The sequence below is a fragment of the Microtus ochrogaster genome, chromosome 6, assembly GCF_000317375.1.
Source record: "Microtus ochrogaster isolate Prairie Vole_2 chromosome 6, MicOch1.0, whole genome shotgun sequence".
NCBI classification, from domain to species: domain Eukaryota; kingdom Metazoa; phylum Chordata; class Mammalia; order Rodentia; family Cricetidae; genus Microtus; species Microtus ochrogaster.
In genome coordinates this window covers 86214502-86238039 of record NC_022013.1, presented here as the reverse complement: position 1 = coordinate 86238039, position 23538 = coordinate 86214502, and the positions used below count along the sequence as shown (strand labels likewise).

At 42.0% G+C, this 23538-nt stretch overlaps 2 protein-coding genes across 3 annotated transcripts; one reads left to right on the top strand and one right to left on the bottom strand.

Moving 5' to 3' along the window:
• Positions 1-1723: 1723 nt before the first annotated feature.
• LOC101986729 (cytochrome c oxidase assembly protein COX20, mitochondrial) lies at positions 1724-6476 on the top strand. Of its 2 annotated transcripts, XM_005348988.3 has the most exons (4): positions 3013-3121; positions 5447-5561; positions 5649-5712; positions 6236-6476. In XM_005348988.3, exons 1-4 carry the CDS (start codon positions 3083-3085, stop codon positions 6369-6371), a joined length of 354 nt encoding a protein of 117 aa, XP_005349045.1. In that variant the 5' UTR covers positions 3013-3082; the 3' UTR covers positions 6372-6476. The 2 variants fall into 2 exon arrangements, with proteins under 2 accessions (XP_026635593.1, XP_005349045.1); XM_026779792.1 differs by lacking the exon at positions 5447-5561 and having other exon boundaries at positions 1724-3121.
• A 6175-nt stretch (positions 6477-12651) lies between these two features.
• On the bottom strand, positions 12652-22548 carry Hnrnpu (heterogeneous nuclear ribonucleoprotein U). Its single transcript, XM_005348986.3, has 14 exons — positions 21727-22548; positions 20803-20911; positions 20641-20714; positions 18521-18660; positions 18049-18148; positions 17542-17654; positions 16765-17028; positions 16490-16609; positions 15855-15983; positions 15599-15767; positions 14945-15199; positions 14492-14673; positions 14188-14259; positions 12652-13746 (listed from the first exon to the last, which is right to left on the bottom strand). Exons 1-14 carry the CDS (start codon positions 22337-22339, stop codon positions 13693-13695), a joined length of 2394 nt encoding a protein of 797 aa, XP_005349043.1. The 5' UTR covers positions 22340-22548; the 3' UTR covers positions 12652-13692.
• Between the last annotated feature and the right edge of the window lie 990 nt (positions 22549-23538).

Genomic DNA, 23538 nt, shown 5'->3' with positions numbered 1-23538 from the left:
AATCAAACAGAGATGGCATAAAAAAGATGCATGCAATAGATTAGAGACTTACCTTTTACCACATGGATTCTGGCAGGTTATGGTAGGTTTTAAAATTTGTGTGTGTCCTTCTGCATTGCCGGTGGGAATGCAAGCTGGTACAAACCCTTTGAATGTCAGTGTGGCGATGTCTCAGAAAATTAGGAAACAACCTTCCTCAAGACCCAATACCACTTTTGAGTATATATCCAAAGGATGCCCAATCGTGCCACAAGGACATGTGCTCAACTACGTTCATAGCAGCTTTGTTTGTCATAGCCAGAACCTAGAAACAACCTAAATGCCCCTCGATCAAAGAATAGATAAGAAAAATGTGGTACATTTACACAATGGAGTACTACACAGCAGAAAAAAAATGACAGCTTGAATTTTGCAGGAAAATGGAAGGAGCTAGAAAACATTATTTTGAGTGAGGTACCCCAGACACAGAAAGACAATTATCACATGTACTTACTCATAGGTAGTTTTTAAACATAAAGCAAAGAAAGCCAGCCTACAAACCACAATCCCAGAAATTTAGACAACAATGCAGACACTAAAAGAGATTTACATAGATCTAATCTACATGGGAAGTAGAAAGTAGAAAAAGACAAGATCTCCTGAGTAAATTGGGAGCACGGGGATCTTGGGAGAAGGTTGAAGGTGGAAGAGGCAGGGAGGGGAGCAGAGAAAAATGTAGAGCTCAATAAAAAAAAATCTCTTAAAAAATTTGTGGGTGTGTGTGTGTGTGTATTAAGCATCCTAGGTATCAAACTTGAAACAAGTCCTTGGGTGTGCTCAGCAAATACTCTCCCACTGAACTATACCTTCCAGCCCTCCAGTGAGTTATCAACTTGTTTCTTGAGACACAGTCTCGCTCTATACTGGGCCTTGAAATCACAATTCTCTCAACCTGAGTGTGGGATTCCAGGTGATAGTCAATACACCTGCATCCAGTGTTATTTTAAAGGACTGAAAATTTATGTATTTGTGTAGTAACTTAATTAAGGAAAGGAAACAGTTTGGGAAAACATAACTGCCCTTCTGCTTTGCGAACTGTAGTTCCCAAGGAAAAAAGCCACACTCGCACCGCACCTCACCTCCCTCCCAGGTTAAAACTTCTACAAGGTCAGCTGATTCCACTGCGACAGTAGAGGCCTGGAGCCAATTATCTGAGGCTGTCCTCAGCCTCAACAGCCATTCACCTCCCACTTCTATGTTTAGCCTAACATCTCTCCTTGTACCTATCCTTTCAGAATGTATAAACAGAACACTGGTTTGCCCAATCCCAAAGACCGTCATCATAGAAAATCTACAGCCAGAGGTCTCTTGTACCTGATGTTTCCATCGGTGTGTTTTAAAAATGTCTTATCACTTTTGTTACCATATAAACGTGATAAAACTGTTACTATGTTTAATGTGGTTTGGGGACAGGCTGAGTCCATGTTCTTGGGCCATGGCCACTCACTCATATTTGGCTCCAGAAAAAAACGCTGCCCTTTGGGGAGAAACTGATTGTTATCATCCACACCTTCAGGGAGGAGGAAGGGATGACAGCTGAGTTACTTCTCACTACCCATTTTTAACAACAAAGAAACTGAAACTCCTGCCATTTTGTTAAATTAAGAACTTTTAATATAATGAACCCAAAGAACAGTTTTTAAAGACAAGTGAAATAGACTCCAACTCAAGTCACAAATAAAATGACATTATTTATTTCCTTGGTACTTTCCCAGTGACGTCCTTCATACCACAATCAGGAATTCAAAAGAATTTCTCCATCCTTTATGGAATATTATACTAAATATTTAAATAAATACTACCTTAAATATTAATACCTTCTAGACAAGAATTCAAAAGCTGGCTAGCCAAGAATTTCAGCAGACCAGAGCACCCCAAACTGTCAATATAGCAGTTCCATTTTCTATTCCCTAGGAACATTACAGCCTTTTACACTCTCTAGCATAAATTTAAAAAAAAAAAAAACTTAAAAATACCAAATCTACCACGTACAAACACAGAAATATAAATCACTTTTCCATCCTGGAATTGTAGGAAAGCAGTTAATGAGCATGAGAGACAGAATGGAGCCGGGATGGTGGTTAGGAACGCTGTGGGGCACTGGGCACCACGCTAAGAGACAGAATGACTCCGCACAATGCCAGGCTGGAACGTTTTCCGGGGAGGACCGTTTGGAACGGAAGAGCCCAAATCGGGAAAAAGAGAGATAAACAAAGAGAGGCCCAAGGCTGTATCCAAGGCATCAACCCGGGAACCGAGCCGCTACCGCCTGCTGAACGGGCTGACACTCAGCCCAACGACACACACGTTCGGGGCTCATCCCCGCTATGTCGCCGTGGCATCACCCCACGGCCTCCCTCCCGGCGGAAGACGCGCGCCTGGCGCACGTCCCCAGCTAGCGGCTGCCTCCATCTTGTCCCGGGTCTCCTCCACGCCAGCGGCGCGCTGTTATTTTTAACCTTCTAAACCTGGGGAGAGAGGGGGAGAGGGGAGGGGCGCGGGTACGCCGGGAGGCAGCCGCGAGGGACCGAGGCCGGGGAAGCGGGCGGCCGCCAAGGTCACCGAAGCCGGGACAAAGGACGCGTAGGAGACGGGACCTACGAGAACAGGGCTAGGCGACTTCCGGCAGCGCGGGCACGTCCACCCCCGGACTCCCGCCCTCTCCGAGGACAAAGCGGAGCGCGACGCGCGGCCCCGCCCTCGGCGCGCGCCCGGATGCCCGGCACGGGAACGCGCACAACGGTTGGAAATGGCGGTTAAGGCGGAGGAGGGGCTCGGGGAAGCGAACTTTCTAGGCGCTCCCTGGCTCGGGTCACCCCGCCGGCGAGACAGGAGCCGGTGGCGCTTCTCCAGGCTGCCTCCTCTCTCGTTCCATTCTTGATGGCCGCTTTCGGGACTGGAAAATTGTGTCGTGGGCCATGGAACAAAGGAGGGGGCCTGCGGGCACAGCCACAGGAACGCTCCCTAAGATGGCCGCCGCCGCGCGGGAGGGTGGGCAGGGCCCTCAGCTTCCATCGCGGGCCGGAAGTGACGACTGGCACCCATGGCTGCCGCGCGAGAGCCCCAGGAGCCGGAGAGAAAGGTAAAGCACGCCGAGGGGCATGTGGGGGTGGGCGCGCAGGAGGGCGCCCCGGTTTCCTAGCCCGGTCCCCATGACCGCGAGCGATTCCGGCAGTCTAGTCCTCAGATCTCCATGTAAGTGCCAAATTGCCAGCTGATGCAAACGCAAGAGCAAACCCGCAGGATCTGATTAACCTAGCAATGCATTGTACTTTGGCAGCAAGAGTTAGTAGAGGGTCCATGAAAATTGCTCCGAGCTGAGCGAGGCGACACGTGTCAGTAATCTCAGCACTTAGGAGGCTGAGGCACGGACAGCCTGGGCTAGCTTGTAACATACTAGCCCTCGTGCACACAGGTAAGGTAAATTCGCTAATGCATCGAGTACTGCCGTGTATTGGGCTGTAATCAAAAAGGAGACAGTCTCCACTTATGAAGCCTACAACCTACTGGGGTAAACGGTCGAATTTCAATTAAGTCAGACCGGAGATAACCGCCCTGTTTAGTGTGTCTGGAGTGGAGAATGTAATGCAAAGTTCCTCAGAGCTTAGGGGGCCTTAGTAGCAATGGTTAGTTCTAAGTACAACCAAAAGCCATGATGAGGCCTAAAGTACTCACTGAATAACTTGGTAGTACAAAGGGTAAATGTGATTTGACAGATTTTTAAAATACTTATAAAATGAGTGAACGAGACAACTAAGTACAATTTTAAGTTCCACTAACAGGAAAGCGTATAAATAGGATTTGACAGGAAAACTTGGGGCCACAAGGGTGAATCCAGGCCGGTGGAATAACTGGCCTTGACTGATTATTTATACCCATTCAGGGGCTATGCTCGAAACAAAGGAGAGTGGGAGTATAGGTGGAAGGTATCTATGTAATGTTAGTGATGCCACAAAAAGGGACCAGAAAAGTGGTAGCTTGATTGGGGCTAGTAATGGTCAGCTCAATCCCTAGAGCCCTTGTAAGCAGGACTGCCATAAGATATTGTCCTTGCCCCAATAAGCACCCATCCAAATAGCATCAGTACTCAAAAGAGAAAAAAAAAAAAGCAAAAAGCTTGGGAACACTGGTGGAGGACCTGCCCAATCATAAAAAGTTTAGCGTTAAGGCCAAGTGTGATCCTGTGCAATTGATAGTTGTTCTGATCAAAAGGATGTTTCACCAGTGCTGGTATGCCTGGTGCACAGCATGCCCAGCGTGGTGCCCATGTCTCTTTGGAAACCACAGGTGCTAGGGATAACGTGCCAAGAACTGCTGGGTCAACCCAAGCATATTTTAGATGAATTGAAAGCTTTGGAAGAATCTACACTTTGATCTGTCCAAAGGACCAATGGTTTCTCAATCACAATGGAGAATCTAACTAACCAAGGTGGCTTTGGATTAGGATGCAGCTGCATACTTTATCTTGACTAGATTCCCATTTTGTAGCATTGTATCCACTCCATGTCATGGATGGAAACCTAAGCTAAAGGGACCCGCTACCCCATCTGATTCCTCAGGGTGAGGGTGTTCAGGCTCTAAAGTTTAGGAATGGAATGACCTATTTTATGTGAGCCCAGCCCATCAAGGTTACAACTACAAAGGCCTGCTACATTGATGAAGACACCTAAAAGTTGGGTGTGTGATAGAAGCAAAAAACAAGCCAGAAACAATTATCTGAGAAAGCATAATTTTACTTTAATGAGAATCAAAGTCACATTTTTATCTTCAAGCAGATCCTTGAGCCAACAGTAAGAAAGACATAGGCAAGGTTCAGCTGTCTCCATCTTTAAAGGACCTGACTTGCCTTTTACTTTGCTGTCCTTCCCCCCACCCATTCATTTCCATTGTAGGTGCCATCTCTTACGCACCATAGAAGGCATTCAGTTATCCAGACCTGTTTTTCCTTCCAGTGCTGGAATCCCAACACAGGTGGCTTCTTTCACACATGCTACATTACCAAGTTACAATCTTGCTTCTGAGACTTTTACTCCTAGAGCTCAGACCAATCTCTGTTCATAGCAGCCTTCTTGCTACAAGTTTCTGGATTGCTAGGATTGCAATCACAGGTTACCAGTGTCCAAGAATGTCAAGTCTGTTTCCATTCCATTCCCCATGTGAGCAACAGATGTCCTTGGACAAAGTATAAAGCTATTTGTTCAAATACAAAAATGACCATATGAAGTATTTCTTCCTGCAATTACTATGTTCACCCAGTGAATTTTAAGTGGCACTATATTCAAACTGATTTGTCAAAGTGGTAAATTAGATAGGACACACTTACTATAACTAGTAAGTGGTAATGTTTATAGTAGTACTTTAACTCTATTTTCTTGTTCAGTCTAGGATTTTTTTCATTTTATCCTAGCCCTTTAAGCTCCTAGGAATTTTAGATGTTGAGAACATTCCATGTGCACGAGAATCTATTCTATATGGCTCACTAGGATCAGTTGTGGCTGGACTTGGACATTTCTTGGTGACCAGTGAGTATTTCTTCTAAGTATTAAACATTTCTGGGGTAAAACGTTTTTTACAAACATGATCATATTTACTTCACTTGTTCTTGACAGGTAGGATTAGGAGATCATGTGATGTTGGAGTAGGAGGATTTATCCTGGTGACTTTAGGATGCTGGTACGTTTGCTAGATATTCCAGAAAATTCATATTTCTTGTGTCTTGGAACCAGGCTGGTCTTGAACTCTGCCCCCCACCAAGTGCTAGGTTTAAAGGTGTGTGCATGCAGCCACCACCTTCACAAACCATTGTGGGAGGGTTTTTTGTTCTGGCTGACCCCCACTGTAGTAGTACTAGGCTGACCCCTGTGGCATCCTCTCCTGAGTGCTACTGGGATTAAAGCCACAACACTCAGATAAGGATTTTTTTTTTTAAATCAAAATCTGTCCTAAGACTATGGCAATGCATTCATTGTATATTTGAACAGATGAATGGCAGAGGATTGCATTAAGATATGAAAGCGATTTAAATAGTGAGCCAAACGGAACCCAAGGGATTCCTACAGTATACACGTTCTACAACAGATACAATCATTTTAACACCTTAAATATATTTGGGAGTAGTCATTTTGAAAATCTGTGTGAAATTAAAATGCCTTGGGTCATATAGAAACTAGTAATTTTTTTTCATATTTTCTCTAAGGTTCCATTGTAGGTATAATTTTGCTAAGCAGAGAATCCAGGAGAGAATCGCCAGAGAAGGAATTAAAAATAAGATTTTATATGAAAGCACCCATCTTGATCCTGAAAGAAAACTCAAGAGCAGTAGCAACAGCTGAGCAACCCTGAGCATAAAGAACCCAAAGTGAACTACTTACTCCTCTGGAACACCACAAATGTATATACTGTGTACAATAAAAAAAACTCATTGTGTGTGAATTGTATGTATTGTGTCACTTGCATGAAAACGTTTCTGGTCTTGGAAGCCAGTACAGTATGCTTGTTAAACACTGCACAATTCTCATTCAAAAAACACAGGAGTGTAAAACCTTCTTATGTGTTGTATGTACTAAACCAGACTGAAGGAAAAACTGCACTTCAACAAGGATATCCACTACTGGTCCTACTGCTGTCAGGATGACCCAAAGGACAATATCTGAAATTATTCTGTTCTCTATCCTTCAACAAAAAACTGTTTTCCTTTTGATCACCATGAAGGGTGGGGGTGCAGACTTGCATAACTACCCAGTCAATGATGGTTTTTACACACACATATGTTACTTTAAGTTTTCAGCCGGTAACCACCTCAGGACTTAGCCATTGATATAAGGTAATTTGCAGTATTTGTCAATGGTGAAATGGCCAACCTATTATTTTAACAAGCTGTGCAGTGAGTGTTCTTAGGCTCTCAGATTGAACCTAACAGGGTTGTTGATTTAAGTTCTAGCTTTATCATACTGCAGTTATTATCTTACCGTGAAAGAGAAACCTTTCTTGGCCAGTAACATTTCCAGTATCTTCACTACTTACAAAGTTCAGTTTCACAGCAGCACAACTGAATAAAAAGAGCCACAAAGCATTTAAGTTTTCTTGGCTTCCCTGGAATGTTTTCTATTATTTCTGCAAGCACTGTTTTTAGTCTTGTACTAATCTCACTGTAAGCATTCCAATGCTGGTATTAACAGGTATAATTACTACGGACCAGCTTAATTCAACCTACTGTCATCCCAACCAAAACGACACCAAACCTCTTGCACACCACAATCTCCAAGCTTGCCAGAAACCTTTGCTAACCTTCCATTTTCCTCAGAAACAGGGTGTGCCTTTAGTAGGTGATTTTGCATCGAGCCACACCACATGTAGGTTCCCAAAAGGTCAGGCTTAATTTTGAGTTACAGTGCTATGTATTACTAGGTAGGGTCTAAAATACCATGTCCACCCCAAACCCAAAATTATATTGCAGATTTTAAGCTCAACCTACCTTCAACGCCCTCTTGTGCACATTGCTTCCTTCATGGTTCCGATAATCCCAAATTTCATACTAGGTGATAAGGCAGTAGGTACCAGCTAAATAGCTGATTAAAATAGAATTATAGTGTTAGTGGTGTTGAAGTTTCTTTTGGTAGTTTTATCTAACATCCTAGGCTGTATTCCTTTCCCTCCTCCCTTAACCCCTCCCTCTTTAATTCCTTGCTTCTCCATCTCAGTAAAAGGACCTCAGGGAAATTTAATAAACAGCTTTTTCTGGACTTGTGACTTGTTGACTGAATTTGGCAACAATAAATCTCAACTATGCTAAAACCAGTATTTGATTTGCAAGCATCTTTTTAGTCTACGTACCTCTAACTCCATCGATGGTTTCCCTTTGCTTCGATTATATAATGCGGAGGTCTATATAATAAATTCAGGATTCCTGTTTATGCACTTTTCAGCAAAGAGCTAAGGATCAAATAGGGTTTGAATCCTTCTATTCCTAGATAAAAATCTGTGACAGGTGTCAAAGCACCCCTTTAAAAGTCATGTTAATATACACTATTCTTTGGGTACGCAGACCTTAGTAAGTAGGAAAATTAAACAATTTCTGTAATTCTGACTTATAACGGTCCTCTAGAATCAATTTTGAAGCAGCTTAATGGTCTAGTAATTATCAGGTTTATATAATAGCCAGCATCCATTACTACCACCCAAATACTGGTATTTTTATACATAAGTCCAACTTTAAATATTTTCAACTTTTTCAGAAAGCAAAGCTGATGCAACAAAAAAATTAGAGAAACTTTTCAATGTGTTACAGTTTACAATTAAGTGTAAGCACTACTAGATTAAAAGTTCTATAATCCTGTCATGGCTGCCCAACTATTGGATAAGCACATGTGGCTGAAATTATGAGTGTTTTTCAACTGTATTTACTACACCCAGTTTCAAATGAAGATATTGACAAAAATGTTAAGACTAACACCTGGCTAGACAAATTATTTCTAATGTTCACTTTTAGTGTAGAACAAGGGAACTCAAGTACTTGAATCTCTAAACCACCTGTTTATGGACAGCACTGGAAGACCAATCTCATGCACTATAAAGATGTTTGAGTAAATGCCTCTATACCATGATATGAAAATCTGCATTGCCAGACAAACTTAAAGCCTACTTAAGTTTTTCTGCACCTTTCCTCCCTAACAGTAGTTAAAACCCTTGGCTGCCTATTCACTGAAAGTTGTTAAGTTGCCCTTTTAAGGGTACAGCTATTTTCACTATATAAACCCACAAAGCTGAAACATCTAGGTGACATTGTATTTTGCTTATTATAGTAAATGCCCCAGGGATGGCACAAAGTTCACACCACACTTTCCCATTAACTTTTAGCATCTTCTAGGTTTCAGCTTATTTCTCATCTAATCTTGGACTTCAATGTATCACCTCATTACTCCAAAAAGCCCATACAGCCTATTTCCCAAATTTTCTAAGGCTGTTATTAGTGTCAGAGCAGAAGAAAAAAAATTGGTAATCTAGGTCAGAAAATAACCTAAAGGTCGCTGTTTGGCAATAAATAGGCCTGAGGGTAATAAATGTCTTAAAACTTGGGTAGAGTCTTTCTAAAGATATATTCCTGCAAACCTAGAAATAGTTGTCAATTGCCAAACACTTCACTTCTGAAAAAGGCAAAATCAGGAAAGCTTAGAAATTGTCCCGTCCTTGGTTGCAATAGCTTTGTGTAAGATGATCCTGAAAACCTAGCATAACTGGTTAATATACAAGCAGCAATTAATTTGAATACCTATTAGAATCACTGGAACACATTTAGTTGGGCCCCTTTTACTCTTCAACACAGCACAGTCACATGGACAGACTAAGAAAAAGGAGATGAAATTTAAATCAACACATTGCTTTTATTACTAAGCTACAAGAAAATGAAGTATGCTGGAACTCTGTTCTTGTCACTCACTTGTCCATGATTCCTCCCCATCTCAACTGGCTAGACACTTAGTTGACAAACCATATTTTTATCTAGGTATGCTTTTAATAATTTGATTTCACACCAAATTTTGGTCTGTGACTTCAATTTTTGGTCAGTAACTTTTAGGTGTCCTCCAAGTGTAAGATTTCCTTCTAGTGGGTAAACTATTTTCTAGTTTCACCCAATGGGATGGTTTAAGGAAAGCAGGTGAACAATTCAGTGTTGTTAGCTCACTCAAACCCAAGCAAACTCCAGAAATTAACTTACACAAGTTGAACATGGCATTATGTCACTGCCACACAAGGTGTTCAATTGTCCAAAAGAAATGCTTGCAACCTTCCTAGAGGATGGCTGTTCAGAATAAACAGTATCCTAAACTGTCATCAATGACTCAGAATACAGTAATCTCCCTATATGGAGGGCTCAGTTGTGTTCAAATAAACCTTCCCCCATCGACTTCCTTCTCTTGCTAATTTTGGCATACAGACATTTCTCAAGATTGTATTGATAGGTGACTAGTTACCGGCCCATCACTTTTCTTCAACACCCGTTAGTCCACTGGCATAAAGTTTGTAATTATAAATTTAAGGTAGTTCATTTTCTAAATACTTTTACTCAAAGGGGAAAGATATCATTCCTAGCCAAGTTCTTACTTTGAACCCACTGTTTGGCATGAGACTGACTCTTGTGTTTAAAAATGAAACTAGCACACAGTGTACTTGGAAGACCTGGTTTTAACCACTATTCTACACCAATATTCGGAAGGGTGCATACTCCTTCAATCAGCACTATAAAAATCACTTCCAAGGGCTTGGAGGGAAAAAGGTTAATGATAAGGATATTAATGAACTAGAGACAAAGGCTAGTCCAACATAAGTTAGCCAAACTTCTTTGAATACTTGTCTCTTACAAGCATGTACCCAAACCAAATAAAAACAAAAATAAAATCTGGGGACTAAAAACTCTAAAGCACTAACTGGCTATGCTCTCCAGGGAGAGCTAGTAAGTGTTTTAGATAAGACATGAAGGTAATTATTCCAAGATTTGTGGTTTATTCTATAAAGTCCTTTCAAGTAACTTTTGCCTAACTATGCCCTCAATTGATAGGTATCAATAACTACATCTTGGCTCAACTATTTCAAGTTACAATTTAGCAGTTTTCAAATGTTACTTCTAATACCCAACTCCAAGAATGTTTAATACAGAAAAAACTTACTCAAATCTCATAAATCTTACCCATTAACATTGTTCTTATCTTTCTGGGGGAAACTGAATGAATACTGGAGTGCAATCTGCTATAAATTCTGTTCGTTTTAATAAAAAATATTACATTCATATAAAAAATTAGGACTTTAAAGCTTATTCTACATTAAAAAATATTCACACTGATGTACATATAACTAGGCTTTTACACCAACTGTATACTACCTAAGAAGGTATTAAAGTATTTTTGTGTAGGAGAGTCTATTAGACTTGTAGTTTACATTAATGAGCAAGCGTCTAAAAAAGTCAATTTCCATTAACAGGAAATCATTAAATACCAAACATGATCTAACCAAATTAAAAAAAAAACTGATTTTTTTCTGTAATCAATCTAAAATTTGTTTTTACACTAAAGAGGTATAAGCCTTCTTAGTCAAGGCCCTATGTACTGCAGTCCTGAGACTATGCCAGTTTGTTCTTATATACTTTTACACTTGTTATTAATCTACATGATTTTCCTAAGTACCAGTTGACAAATCCCATTGCCTTTAAGTATTGCTAAGCAAATTCTCTGCCACTGGCGTACAAAGGCCGTTTCCCCAGCTTTTGCTCAGCAGGCATTGGATTTAATTGTTTCTTCAAAGAGTACTGTTACTGGGGGAAGGGAAGACCTTTAAAGGGTTCTCACTTTGAAATATGTAGCCCATGCTTGCAGTTCTTCTGCCCCTCTGTAGATGAGTCTGTGATACCATGCTGCTCAGCTTGATCGAAAGCATGTCCGAACAAAAACAATAAAATCTGTTTTCTTCTAATCACTTATTTCAAACTAATATTTCAATTTTGCTCACCACTGAGCTTAAGTCAATTTTTTCCTTCAGATCTGCTTTTGAATGCATTTGCTTTTATTAAATCAAAGAGAATTTAAGCACAGATGCAATTATTAGTGTAGCTCACTCCCTTTGAATTTTTCCCTATTTTTTGTGCCATATACACATCATGTCCTACTTCATCAGTTAACCCTTGTTCTCCTGTTCCTGGAGTCTGTAGGTCTACACAAGACTTGAATGGCACAAACTAAAATACTGGGATCAATACTGATTGAATTAAAAGTTTGAATTGCTCCCCAGGTTAGGAATATAGTCCTAATAATATATCTATACAGCAGTTACTCACATAAGGGATTACTGGCATTAAGTTTATTTACTGCTGAAACCAAATGCCAAGCAAGACCTTTTAGTGTCAATTATTTCTATGGCCACCTGTTTCATCTAACTAGCTTGTAGCAACTTCCAGGAGCAAAGTATAACAAAACTCACATTAAAAAAAAAAACAAAAAACAAACATGATTTAAAATACCTAAACAAAATCCTACAGCAACCAATACAGGAAACCTGAACTTACCAGAAGCGGGCTAAAAAATACTGGTATGCTAGACTAAATTCTAATTTTAGTTCTACAGTTTGACTCCTGATTCCTCACTTCATAGTGAGGCTCCTTTAGAAGATTTAAGTGTTCTGTGCAAACCCAATAAAATTACAATTTGGGGATCTAATGTTATCACATAGCTAGTTAAGTTAGCAGCATTGTGTAGTAGTGAAATCAATGACTGGCTTGCATGATGGCTTCTAAAAGCATCTGTTCCCAACGTTTCATGTATCATATATGTATATAGTCAGGTGAGGACAGCCATTTGCATTTTGTAAACATGATCAACTGAGCATTAACTTCTCCCAGCCAGTACCTTTGCCCCTCATAAATGTTATAAGTCGTCTTGTGGGGAGGGGAAGAATTCAGCTTTATATTGTAAATCGTCAGTGTACATTTAAGTTTTTAAAACCTAAATGTTCCAAAGTACAAAGTAAAAGAATAAGCTGTCCAGAGAGCACACACTTAATTTCTCCTCTTGGGAGTTGTAGTATAAAGGGATTTTGAACCTTGATGGCGAGAATCCCAAACAAGAGTAAAATGAATTCTTTTATTGCAAACAAACGTCTAAATTAATTTCTCCACCCACTTTCTTTAGAAAGAAAAAGAAATCAGCAGGCTAAGGAGATACCCATTCGAGAACTGACATGATTAAAAGATATAAATGGGTGACTCACAATTTCATTAGCTTACAAAGATGGTGGAGTTAACTACTACAAGCACACTAGTTATACAGTATTTTGTGGGAGAAGGGCATACAGACATAGCTAACTTCATATAGATCCCATTAGACAACTGGATTTACAACAAGTTTTTTTTAATAAGAAATGGGCAAAGCCAGCTTTCTTTTCAGAATCAAAATGCAGAACAAATGGAAAAATTTATGGTATTTAACCTTCACAAGTTTGAGCCTCCACATATAATGCAACCAAGTTTACATTTTTAAAAGCCCTTCTACATACACTCCATCTTCTCAAATCTTGGTTCCAAATTTTATCTTCATTCCCAATTGTTCCAAATTCCGTTGTTGAACAGAAAAAAATAGCCTTCCCGGTTTGTCAGAAATTTCTTTCACTATTACCCACCAGTTCACAGAGAGGATGGAGTGTATCATGAGCAGTACAGAATCTTGTGCAATTCATGAGGACACTTAGTCCTTCCATGAATCTGGTTGCTAACATTGTTATTTTATTGTGACAATGACTCCCGACTGTTATTCTCTGTGAGAAATGGGGGAGTAAATGCTTAATAAAAGACACCAGGTACAAAGCAACATTTTACTTTTGTTGTGATAAAAAAAAAGTCACATTTTACAGATAAAATGTAGAACCCTGAAATACTGACACATTCTCTTATCGTGCACAATGCTGAGGTTCTCTTACGAATCACTTTAAAACTGCAATTAAAAATGTACAAAAAAGAAAAGAAAAAAAAAATCAACCCACAAAGCTTCTAAAAAAGGAACCCGCAGGCACTTCCTCTTGTGGAATGTTTAAAAAGTTAGCCTACTAAAGAAAACAGTCGACTTCTTGTGAAGGTTTTGGAGAAATATGTATCAGTTCGTTTTATTTGGGTATTCAATAATATCCTTGGTGATAATGCTGACTCCATGGCTTCTGACCCCAGAATTGCTGTAAGAGAAAATTTTGTTTTTAAAGAAAAAAACATCAATAAGCCACTCAAATTGCTTTTAGGAAATGACAATGATCTAATTCAGAGTAATTGCTGAAAACAAATTTATACTTGTCACACTTAATTTCTACGTAAGACCAGAGACTTAAGTTTTAATTTACCAATTACCCATATTATTTACCAATACACATTACAAAAAGAAACACAAGACTTGGGTTAGTTTATGTAATTAAAACTATTAAAAAAACCATATAATAAAACCATATGTAATAAATATTACTTTATCTAAAAAAAAAACTGTTAAACTCCAGCCTAACCATGGTTATAATTTATAACACGTTAACAATAGACAACTTGTCCTACTAATGTATATAGAACACTTCCACCTGATTCTTGTAAACATAAACACTATATTATTAATCACTTAAGAAACTACTTACACCCTGCTGCCACTGGTTATAGCCCTGAGATTGGTTTTTGTAGCCACGATTGTTTCCTCGTCCTCTGAAGTTCTATGAAAGAAAATAAAATCTGTAAACAAAGAACTCTGAACAAAAAGTTTCAATTTTTAGGGGCATTTAGAAACCCTATATAAAGCCCCACCCATGCTCATTGTTGTTACTGTCAGTATATCTGAAATTTAAAGATCAATAAATTGTTTTGCAATTATTTCAATGCCACCATTGAAATTATGTCAACGTTCTACACCAAATTATAGATGTCAGCGCCTCTTGGAGTCATTACCTGGTTATAGTTCCCTCTGTTGGGCATTCCACCTCTGTTGTAATTCCCTCTGTTTGAGTAACCACCTCGGCCAGGAAAAACAGGGCCACGGGGGTATGGATAGCCAATTCCACCACTTCCACCACCACCACCTCTCTGTGGCATATTGCCTCTCCTATTATATCCGCCACGATTCCCAGGAGCTAAACACAAACAGAGTTCAGTTTAGTTATGCTGTAAACAAAGTATAATTCCTACTGTCAAGTTATAGCATTAGTGAAAAACAAGCAACACCACATTTTAACACTTGTATACCTACTACCGACATCTACTGTAAATTTTAAATTACATACCAGTTAAACATGGCAGCATAGAATTAGCTAAGAAACTTTCTTCTTGGCTACTTCAAACTTAAACTGTAAAGACCTCAGTCATTTCTAAATTTCAATTAAGCAAACACTAAAATTTACTTGCCTCCGCCTCTGAAATTTCCACCTCGCATATTGAATCCTCCGCGTCCTCTGTGGCCACCACCTCTGTTGAACTGGTTCTTGCCACTCTTATTTTTATTGCTCTTCTTTGAGCCAGTGTTTTGCTTCTTTTCTGGTGGGAGCGCCTTTTTGCTTTCTTCTTTATATTGCTCCAAAAGCTTTTGGGCTTCCTCCTTCTGAAGTTCAACATAGGTTATTTCATCAAAGCATTCAGCCACCTCCGGCAGGGTGAAGTTTCCTACAGAGAATAAAGTCAGATTAAGTTAAATTTGCAAAAACTACTGTAAATCCTACAACTTTTAATCATCTCTGAATATCTTTATTTCTTTCAACCTATTACAGTATCTGGTCATGGCTTAGTAACACCCTTTGAAGAGTAAGCCAAACACTATTCTATTTACTAAGATTAGTATAATCTTTAAATGTACTGGTGGTAAGAGTATTTCAGGCATAAACCACGAAGACATTAACGATTTTTTTTTTGGTTTTTTTGAGACAGGGTTTCTCTGTGGTTTTGGAGCCTGTCCTGGAACTCCCTCTTGTAGACCAGGCTGGTCTCGAACTCCTGAGTGATGGGATTAAAGGCGTGCGCCACCACCACCCGGCACATTAACAATTTTTTTTAAAAATTCCATGCCTTTCATTTTAAGGACAGCATGTTCTGGGAGGTCTTTCCCCTCTACTTCTGCTTTCTTCTGTGTCCTCTGCTTATAGTCTTCATCTTTTGGGCAAACAACAACAGCTTTCCGCTGGAAGCCTGCAAACAGGCACATTTTCCTCCGCTGGGCAGCAGCAGACACATTTGTCTTAAAGGATATAAAGAGAAGAGTTAGATAATCCTTCACCTCATCATCAATTAACGTTTTCTTCAAAGTTACACAGTTACTGCTTACCTGATCCAGAATAAAATTCCGCTTCTTGCGGGCAGCAATCTCAATAAACTTTCCAAGACACTGCGGGGCTCTCTGCAACAGCGTGTTCAGTTTCCCAGTATCTGCCATTTGCTTCTTAAAACCTGCCACCTACCAAGAAAATTTTAATTTGCATACTTCAAGTTGTATTTTTAATAAAAGCTTTCAAATACATACAGGACACTGGTACCACTTAAAACATAATTCAATTGCATCCTTTCATTACTACAAAAAAATGTAGCTTTGGGCTGGGCGCTGATGGCGCACGCCTTTAATCTCAGCACTCAGGAGGCAGAGGCAGGTGGATCTCTGAGTTTGAGGCCAACCTGGTCTACAAGTCCCAGGACAGGCTCCAATGCTACAGAGAAACCCTGTCTTGAAAAACCAAAATAAAGAGCTTTTATGACTTTAAATTGCCCTTTAAATTGCTTTTAAGGATTAATTTCTGGAGGAAGTAGTCACTGAACATATTTTATTGAAGATAGATTAGCTAGGTATATCATTTTTAGCCAAAATTCTGTCTAAAATATTAATAATGGAAACAAGCCACCGTTAAGTTGCCGCCCCTTAGAATTATCCACCACTCTGCTAGCCATTTTAATTTCAATTTTACTTACCATCATTTTATCCATAATGGTATTTGTTCCAAGAATGTTGTATTTCCCAGGGTTCTCAGCTGCATGCTTAGTAACCCAGGTAGTTTTTCCAGCTCCTGGCAGGCCAATCATCATTACAACCTACAGTAGGGGTGGAGAGACAGCAACACTTTTACAACTTCATCATTCATCAGTAAGTATTAACAATATTATAACCTCCCAAGGATTTATCCTTGCTTGATGTAGGTCTTGCTCAATATTATAAACATTTCACAGATAGCACATTAACAACTCACTTCACAATCCTTCTTCTCTTCGGGTCCCTTTGGTCCTCTAACTCGGTCCTCTAAGGGGACATTTTGAATAAAAGTAGAGTCTTCAGGTATTGGAAAGTATGGCTTTTCCTTCTGACCAAAATTAAATTCAACTGCACAGTTATGGCAGAGAACATGTGGGAACAGTGGCCGGTCAGCAAGAACTTCCTTACTGATCTTGAAGGCAACACCAAGATCTTGTCCATTCTTTGCATAGGAGAGTTCAACTTCATCAGTTTCGAAATTCTGTTGAACAGAATTTTTATAATCAGCTTGAATCTATTTTTGAGCTTTCTAAACTTGTCAAGGTACACAGAAGTATAATCCCCCCACAGTTAACATGTTTAAGCTAAATGTAAACTAATGTTCATAAACACAAGACATGATCCATGACTTAGAGGATATTTTTCACACCATTCCTGTTTTTATATCAAATTGTGTTAGTGGTCCCTGAAATGTCTTCCTCCAATTCAGCTGCTTTTCGTGGCCAGGGCTCCGTCAGGGCTATTCCTGTTGCTAAACCCAGAGCTGAAGGCTTCAGCTCTACTGGCTGTTTCTCCTCAGTCCCCACCCAAACTCAGATACTGCTGTGCTGTTACATAGGTACAAGGTATCCAAACTCAGGTACTACTTTACCCACTAAGCCTCTTTTTCCTAGGCCTCTCCCGTCTTTAACGTAGATCTAGTATATAATCACACTGATAGAATTTCTTTAATTTATATACACAGCTACTGGCATTTACAGAGATTTTAACTTACAGCAAAACATGTAATCACGTCATTTTCATCAAACTTCTCTCCATAATCTTCTGTCTCGCAGTTGCATGTTTTTATTCCTTTCAAAGAATATCCGTAAGAAAATTCTTCTTCACCTAAAAGGAAAACCCCAAAAACTTAAAATTAGGGCCTAGGCAGTTCAGACCCACCTAACCTATTTAAAATGATTGCTAAGAAAGCATTAGTGAGCACATGACAATCTGACAGCCATCTCTTTACCAAATGCTTAACCGACTTACAGTCCACTATGATATAAACAGTAAATTGATAACTTATGTGTCAAAGGTAGTCTGTTTTAATCATCTTTAAAACTACAGAAGGACAAGAGGAAAAAAGTTTAAGTATCCTTGCTTGCACTTTCTAACTGTAAAATAGAAGAATAGTAACACTGAATGGGCAAAATCAGATCAAAGCTTTCTAAGTCTCACTTCATATTGTAACCAGATCCTAAACATTCCCGCTTCTGCAGTACTCAAATATAAACTTTACCAAGCAACATTCCACTTGTAGTTAGGGACCAGCCAATGCGGACTTCATGTATGTCAATATCTTTTGTGTATAAATGCCTGACTGGGATCTTCTCCGTTACCTGAAAAATCAAATAGCGACATACATGATTAAGCTGAAAACCCAAAGGCAATTCCTCGAACTCTTAAGTTTATTTCATTTGGGCTATGGGCCAACTTCTTCCCTTGCTATTACAACAAAGAGATCAATCTTTAGCTAAACACATTCCCCTCTCAGAACTAATAAGCTGATACATGGAACTAACAAAGGTCTGAATTAATGTAAACTTACAGAAATACCTTAAGTGAACTAGCTCTGTATACTCGTGATATTAAAAAATGTAACGGAACAGTCTCCTAAGACCTGCTTACTTCAGAGGAAACGTTAAGAGGTTCCTCTGACCGGTTCCATCAACCAATACAAAGTTGCTGGGAAGTCACAAAATTAGATTTACCTTCATCTCAAAACAGACTTTGCCCTTTGACACACCATAAGATGCTCTTCCTCCAGCCCAAAGAAAAGCAAAACTCTCCATTGTAAGGGAAGAAGCACTGAGGCGGTCTCTTGATATTTTAAAATGCAGATCACAGTTATCTGAAATTATATCAAATGCCAAATTATTTTTGACATCCAGTGTATCTCAGCTATGTAGAAAAAATTCAGATGTTTTTCATTTATTACTGAACTGTTTTTATATCATGCTCTCGTTCCTACTCTCATTGAGCCCCACTCCCACCAAGGCAGACGTCATCATACACTAAAAAGTCAACTGCCAATCAATGCTGATGTTTCAAGTGCTCTAAGCATGTAAAATGATTGAGAATGCAACATCAATACATACCTGCTCTGCTCTTTACCTTGATTTAGAGGCAAGCAGTAGAGGACAGCAGGAAATCAAAGTGAAGTATGCCAGAACCAGGTAGAATTTACCCGTGACAATAAAAACTGAAGGGAAGCCACCACCAACTATTTTAAGAGAGCTCTTCATTCTGTACTTGGTAGACTGACACCAGGGTTCTAAAAATCAACTCACTTCTGAAAACTTATAAGCCAGTTCAACCAAGAATCTTGGCGGTCTAAAGTGTTAATGTGTAGCCTTTTAGGTCTGCTTTAGTCTTCCTAGTAAGGTATCACAATTAGGTATTAACTGCTGCCTGGATTATACAAATCCAGTCTTGAACCTATTTGTCTCTGGGTCACTAGCGCTCATCATGCAGCTTTCTTAGAATTCACCCTTGACAACTAATGTTATATTAGAAAGCTGCTGGCTGATACTGAATTCATCTGCAGTTTGAAATTCAAGCTTTGTTCATAAAATTCCTGATTGCTATCAATTATTTGTGTTTAAAACAAATAATCCTGGCTGACTGGATCTAAAACTCTTCTTCCTAAGTAGCAATGTTCTCTTCAATCATGGTTTAAGCAACCCTGTGAATTCTTTTACAGTTCAGTAAACAAAACTTCCAAATCAGCTCCTTCTCCCCTCCTGTCAAGACTTCACTGACTGTAAAAGGTTATGTAGTTAGAAACCAGTCCAAGCCTTACACTGAATTAACTCTCAGGACTCTGAACACAATCTGTATAAAGGAAAATGAGAATCCAAGTTTTAACCCCTTCCACCATGTGAAACCTTTTTTTTTTTTTTTTTTTTTTTCGAGACAGGGTTTCTCTGTGGTTTTGGAGCCTGTCCTGGAACTAGCTCTTGTAGACCAGGCTGGTCTCGAACTCACAGAGATCCTCCTGCCTCTGCCTCTCAAGTGCTGTGATTAAAGGCGTGCGCCACCACCGCCCGGCTCATGTGAAACCTTTTAACTCTTCACTGAGGCACTGATTTTTTTTTTTGTTCTGCTCACACCAAAATGTTTATACATCCTTTTCAAATACTAAGCTAATGAACTTTTTAAAAGATCAAAATACAAATCTGACAGCTAAAGCCCATTTCATGGTTTGCAATACTTCTTCATACTCAATTGCAACCCAACTGGGTAAAGTAGCATATTTACAGCGCTGCCATTGATACCATTCGCTGCTGAAGAAAGCTAGTGGCTCAGATAGCCCACTGCTGCTGCCCCAGGTCTTTGGAAGAAATCAACTTATGTTAAAGCAGCAGCTACTGAACTGGAATTGAGAACAAAAGAGCAGTTATTGAAAAGGTAATATTACAATCCTTAGAATAGGGAATATACTTGTGTGCTAATGGGAAAATCATTAGTAAGTATTCAACTAGCCCAAATAGCTCACTTAATATAGCTCCACAAAAATAAAAAAATATCCTATTACCTAAGGTCAAGTTACAGGCAGGTTTTTAAAAAACAAGTTTCTGAAAGCTGAACAAAATTCAGTATTAGCTTTAAACCCCTAAGTACTGGAAATGCCAAGTCATAAAAATATTACCAATTAATAGTTTTAAAATTACCAATATGAAGTAGTGCTGAATAATAAACTACTGTATCCTGAACATGACTGTTACCTTCCTGCTTTAAATCTCTAACGGGGTTTCTCCACTTTTGAGATCACCACCTTTCCTAACACTTAAAAAGCTGAGAAAAGAGCGGGGAAGCCCGCTTCACTTACAAGTATCAAGACAAACCACTGTGTCATCGAAGTGCTCGTCTTCTTCTTCAACAGGTGGCTGAGGAGACTTGGCTCTGAAAGACACAATTGTCTCCTGATAAAGCTGTTCCCACCGTGCAGAACGAATGGGGTTCAAACGGAAACTAGGTTAGGATCCTCTACCTGCTGTACTTGTTTTCTTCAATGTACTCAAAATATCCTCGGCCATGATCTTCTCGAGGTCTTTTAACACCTCTCTTTTTATCTCCTTTCTGTTCTGTTTTGCCGTCTCCTACAACGACACAAACCACCGCCTTAAGAACCAGGCCGCAGACTAATGGTGAAATGTACTTTTCTGTTTCGACCCTCAAAAACTGTTTTTTTTTCTCCACACTGGAACTACGACTTTAACCCTCGAAACGAAAGCTAATTAAAAAAGAAAAAAAACAAAAACCGATCGGCCAGAAACTGGCCTGGAGACAGTGACGCAGTTTGTTCAAAGACGCTAATTTTTGCGAGCCTAAGGTAACCTTCCAGAAGGCATTTAGGGAAGAGAACCGGGCGACGCTGCCGCCCAGCCCCACGTGCGCCGCGCGCAAGCGGGGGAGGGGTAGCGTGGGCTCCCCCTCCCCCATCACGAGCCCGCGTGCCCCGCCACCGCATTGTACTGAGCTTCCGCCCCGCTCTCCGCGCCCGGCGCCTCCCGCCGGAAGTGACGTCACACCGAGCCCCTGCGCAGCCTTGCACAATACCGCGGCGCTCACCCGCCAAAGCCCGCCCGCCCCGGGACCTTCCCCCTCCCCCCACCCAGACATGTGCCCGAACCGCGCGCACGCAGCGCTCCAGCGGCCGGCGCTCCCGCCCGCCTCCACTCCCCCCCCCACCACGGCAGCTGCAGCTCCCCCCCTCCCCGGCGCCCGACATACATAATGGAGACGCCGCCGGCATGGCGAGCAGATCCTCTTGGCGGCCCCGGGCTTCCCCACCCCCCCTCCCGCGGCGGCCGCCCCTGGGGGCCCCGGCAGGCCTGGGGCACGGTCCCCACGCGGGCCTCCCGCCGCGCGCACCTACAACGCAACACTCACCCGCCACCTTCCGCCTTCTTACCTCCTGCCTGTTGTTGGCCCTGCCTCGCCCCGGGAGGCGCCACCGTCACCGCGAAGAGCGAGGTGGGGCCGCTGCTCTTGCCCGCGGCCTCCTTGCCCGCCCCGCGCTGCTGGGGGGTCTGCTGCGCCGCCGCCGGCGGTTGGGACTGCTGCTCCCCGTGGCCGTTCTCGTCGCCCGCGCCCTCCTCCTCGTCGCCGAGCTCGTCCTCCCCCTCCTGGAAGCCCTGGTCGTCGCCGTTCTCGTCTTCCGACGCCGCCTCCTCCTCTTCCATCGCTCCCGCGTCAGCCGCCCCCGCCGCCCCGTTCTCCTCGCCCAGCTCCATCTGGTCGCCGTCCAGAGCGGCAATGCCCTCCTCCTCCTCGTCGTCTTCGGCGCCGGTCGCGGCCTCCTGCTCGAGGCCTGTTTCCGAGCGCCCGGCCGCATCGCCACCCAGGTCGAGGCTGCCGTTCCCAGGCTCCATGGCGGGGCGGCCGCCGGCTTCGTTATCCAGCGCGGCCTGGAGTCGATCCATGAGATCGGCCTTGAGGCCCTTGTCGGAGAGGCGCCGCTTCTTGAGCTCCTCCTTCAGCTCCGACACCTTCAGCTTCTTGACATTAACCGGAGATGAACTCATGGTGAGGGCCCCGGTTCACCGCTGACTGCTGGCTCCCTCGGCCTGTGGCGGCGGCTGCTGGTCGGCCCTGGCGGCGGCTGCGGCTGGAGATGGCTGAGTGCTGCAGAGCGGACCCGCCTGGTGTCGAACGGCGCCAATTCCTTTCACCGAGTTCGCGAGGCAAGACACGGAGACCCGCCTGGCGCGAGCGAGCACGCAACGTCCTCTCGCAGGGGCGGCGCCGCGCACGTAATATAGGCGCCCCGCCCCCTGCCGAGGCGAGGCACGCCAGCGCGCCTGCGCGCGCACTACCCGCCCCGCCCCCACGGGCCGACCTCCGCGCTGGGTCCCGCCGCGCAAATGGAGGCTCAGGAAGTCACCTTTCGGTTAAACCGACCAGCCGCAGTGGCCACCGGTCTTTCCGGCTTTAAGGTGGCCGCTCTCCGCTGCCCCCGTAGCCCGGAGAAGGCTCCCCTCCTCCCACGTTAGGCCCTTACTTGTCATTTCCCATTCGAGGATACCTCCTTTCTTCCATATTAGTTTGGCTTTTTTAATTTATTTTTTGTCTGTTCCTCCGGCTCTTGGTTTAAAACTCCTTCAAGTTAACGCCGCTGCTCTGTAAAGCACAAATTAGCGATTGTTATACTGAAGTGGATTCTTTGTTTTTCCTTCACTTGATTGCGTTTTAATTTTTAAAAAGCCTGCCTTGCCAATCGGACTTCTAAGTTCCTCAAGGGCGAGGCCAGAGCGTTTCTTTTGTCTCTTCCATACCCAGTGGTGCAAGGCCTGGGGAACAGGCATGGTGTACTGCTCCGTCCGTGGGGCCCAGTGCACCACTCATCGCATTTACTAGTGACCCTGGAGTAACCCTTAGAATTGCATGGAAGTTTCCCCTAGACGACTGACTGTAAAGACGGATCTGGTCCTCCAGTTTAGCAATCCCTTAGGTAAAGATGACAGGGATACCAGCTAGATTGTGCACCTTGATGCTCTCCGTTTTTTCACACACACTCTAAATTTAATCATGCTGAATTGCCTACAGACTTGTAAAAATAAAGCCTGGGAGTTAGTAAAAAGAATACACTTACTATAGTCCTATCAGTTGGCCAAGAGAAGCAGAACTATCAAGAGTTGAAAGCCAGCCGGGGATACATAGTAAAGTCCAGGCCACCTCGAGCTACATAGCCAGAGAGACACCATATGAGAGAGAGAGAGAGAGA